This window comes from Bison bison, unplaced genomic scaffold (genome assembly GCF_000754665.1).
Source record: "Bison bison bison isolate TAMUID 2011002044 unplaced genomic scaffold, Bison_UMD1.0 scf7180017864492, whole genome shotgun sequence".
In the NCBI taxonomy this organism is placed as follows: domain Eukaryota; kingdom Metazoa; phylum Chordata; class Mammalia; order Artiodactyla; family Bovidae; genus Bison; species Bison bison.
The window spans coordinates 8243680-8246915 of record NW_011495051.1 but is presented as its reverse complement, the minus strand read 5'-3'; the positions used below and the strand labels follow the sequence as shown (position 1 = coordinate 8246915).

At 57.9% G+C, this 3236-nt stretch overlaps 1 protein-coding gene across 1 annotated transcript in view; it reads right to left on the bottom strand.

Annotated features, from left to right (window-relative positions):
* Positions 1-6: 6 nt before the first annotated feature.
* Positions 7-3236, bottom strand: part of S1PR2 (sphingosine-1-phosphate receptor 2) — a 6822-nt gene continuing 3592 nt past the window's right edge. Inside the window, exon 2 of the mRNA XM_010828383.1 lies at positions 7-1389. Within this exon, the coding sequence (XP_010826685.1) occupies positions 288-1346 (1059 nt within the window). The 5' untranslated portion in view covers positions 1347-1389 and the 3' untranslated portion in view covers positions 7-287. The remainder of the gene's footprint in view (positions 1390-3236) is intronic.

Genomic DNA, 3236 nt, shown 5'->3' with positions numbered 1-3236 from the left:
CCAGGTTCCCCCACCCCACCCCCGTCCCCAATCCTCCCCACAATCCAGTTCCAAAGAGGTCACCATGCTGAGCCCCAGGACCCTGCTGCTGCTGTGCCATCTGACTGGTCAAAGCCTCAGTCGACCATCCCAAGCATGAAAAATCTTCAGCATCACCCAGGTCTGTGAAATGGGGGCATCTTACTTGGCAACCCCTGCCCCCCTCGGCCCCATTTCTGTCCCGGGTCACTGGAGCTTCTCCACGGAACTCTCTGCCAAGGTGGCCTGGCTGTCAGCCCACTTGCCCCTCACATAATTGTGTTGCCCTCCAGAAATGTGGGTGACGTGGGCACGTGCATGCCCTTCTCCAGGGAACTGGAGCTGCGAAGGGGTAGGAGGTGGTGGCCCGGGGTTCTGTCCCGCCGCCCTTGCATCCCTGCTGCCTGCCGCCAGCACTGCAGCGGTCGTAACACCTCCCGCCGCAGGTCCCGGCTGCGCCACGTGTAGATGACTGGGTTGAGCAGCGAGTTGAGGGTGGCGAAGGCAAAAAAGTAGTGGGCCTGGTAGAGCATAGGGCAGGTGCGGACCGGACAGGCATAGTCCAAGAGGAGGATGCTAAAGGCGGGCAACCAGCAGAAGATAAAGACACCCAGCACGATGGTGACCGTCTTGAGCAGGGCGAGCGTCTGTGGGGCAGCCACATCGGCCTGGCTGGAGCGGACCACACAGTAGATGCGGATGTACAGAGCTACAATGGCCGACAGGATGACCGAGAAGATGGTCACCACGCAGAGTACGTAGGGCTTGGCGTAGAGCGGCAGAACGGTGGAGCAGGCCTCCAGGTGGCCCAGGCAGTTCCAGCCGAGGATGGGCAGGCCGCCAAGGACCAGCGAGATGAGCCACGAGGCTGCGATGAGCAGCAGCATGCGGCAGCTCTTGTCGCTGCCGTAGAGCTTGACCTTGGCAATGGCCACGTGCCGCTCAATGGCGATGGCCAGGAGGCTGAAGACGGAGGCGGAGAGCGTGATGAAGGCAGAGCCCTCGCGGGCGAACCACTGCACAGGTGTCAGCCCCAGTGTGACTGAACCCGAGAGCAAGGTATTGGCTATGAAGGCCACGCCCGCCAACAGGTCTGATGCTGCTAGGTTGCCCAGGAACAGATACATGGCCGAGTGGAACTTGCTGTTGCGGGCAACTGCGATGAGCACCAGCAGGTTCTCTACTACGATGGCACAACACAGGAGGATGATGAGGGCCGAGGCCACCTGACGGGAGGGCGTATCCTTTGTGTCGGGACTCTCCTTGGTGTAATTATAGTGTTCCCTGACCTTGCTGGAGCTTAGGTACTCTGAGTACACGCCGCCCATGGTGGGGCTCAGTAGCCAGCCGGGGCCATGGGGCTGTTGATGCTGCAGAGAGAAAACACAGACAGACAGGTCAGTGCTGTGGCTGCAGCTTGGACTGACTCTGGACTAGGCTGTGGTTCACGTTCCAGCTCTGTCACATGAAGTCAGAATTATCGTCATCTTTGCTTTACAAATGGGGGGCTTCCCAGGTGGCACTAGTGGTAAAAAATCTGCCTGACAATGCAGGAGAGGCAAGAGACGCAGGTTCGATCCCTGAGCTGGGAAGATCCCCTGGAGGAGGGCATAGCAACCCATTCCAGTATTTTTGTATAGAGAATCCCATGGACAGAGGAGCCTGGCAGGCTTTAGTCCACTGGGTCACAAAGAGTCAGACACGACTGAGTGACTGAGCAAATGAGCACTGCTTTACAAATGGGAAACCCAGAGAGATCAATTCACTTTCCCAAAGCCTCGAAACTAGTCAGTGGCAGAGCCTCAGAGACCCACTCCAAAGCGTCTAAAACCTCTAGACTACAGTGTCTTGCAAAGGAACAGAAGCTCCCCTAAAGGGCATAAGAGACGTGAAGTAGACTTCTAGAAGCCTTACCCACCCACCCAGAGAGGGAGTCTTAGCCAGAACCTGGAGGCTTGTCTCCTTTCTTGAATACACTGGAGCCTCGGGCCCCGTGCCACCTGCCAACCTGGGTCAGCGAGATGCTGGTCGCTGATAGCACCATCCCCTGCTCATTACCACCCACTGCTCTGGACTTCAGGCTGGGTCTAAGCCTAGAGGCCCTGGGTGTTCCCAAGATAAGGTTTTGGGGAGACACCAGGGCGGCCCCGAGGTTTGAGCATTACAGAGGTCACATCATCTTCAAGGACATAGACCTTGCAGGCAATCCAGGGTTCAGCCCCACTCCCATATCTGACATGGTGTGGGATGCTGGGCCAAGTCACTCGATGCTTGGTCTCTAGGTCTCAATGGCCTCATCTGTGCAATGGGGAGAAGAAAGCCCATTTTAGAGGGGTGATGGGAAAATCCTGTTGAATGATACATGCAGCACATTTAGCACATAGCAGGCACGCAATAAATATTAGCTAATATTATTAGCTCCCCTCTTCCTGCCATACCATAGGGAGGGACTAGGTGCCTTCCTCCCAGTCTTTTGGGAGGGGATGTTGAGTGAGCCAGCTGGGCAAGAGTCCACAACAGCCTGTTCTCATCAGCACCATCTAGCCCTGCCCTGGGACACAGGGTCTTAGCTGGGTGGGCAGGGCCCTGTGGCACCCCCCTCCCCAGCCAGGATGAAATCCAGATGTGAGGGCCTTGGAACACACAGGGTGGAGTCTTTGCTCTCCAGTCACATCCGGTGTGGGGAAGGCTGGGAGGGGATGATGGGATAGGGGAGCCACAGAAGACCCTTCTGGGAGGTCTGGCTGGGAGGATGGGGCAGCTGGGCCGAAGTCATGTGAGTGGTGAGGGGGCGTGCAGCCCCGCGGGGAAGAGGAGGGGATGGTATTCCCTTCCATGAAAGCCTGAGTCACCCCTCTCCCAAGGAAAACTGAGCCGTTGGGGGAGGGGGCTGGAAGGAGAGCGTAGGCAGAGAGGGTTAGAGGCCAATACCATGGCCTTCCCCCCCTTGGGAATTGGGGCGGGGGCCAGGAGGTGGTCTCAGAGGAACTGGTGTAGGGTCTGCCTTTCACGGGGGCCAGGAAGAAGCTCCAGACCAGCAGTTAGTTAAGTGGGGGGGGGGGGTACAGGAACAGCCCTCCCAAGTCCCTGGAAACATGCCTTGCAAGGACCTCGTGCATGCCAGGAGCACCGGTTCCAGAAAAGGCTGGTTAGGCTGGTTCTCAGTGAGCTTGGGAATGATGAGGGGCTTCTGGGGTCGCCCAGCCATCTCAGTCTCG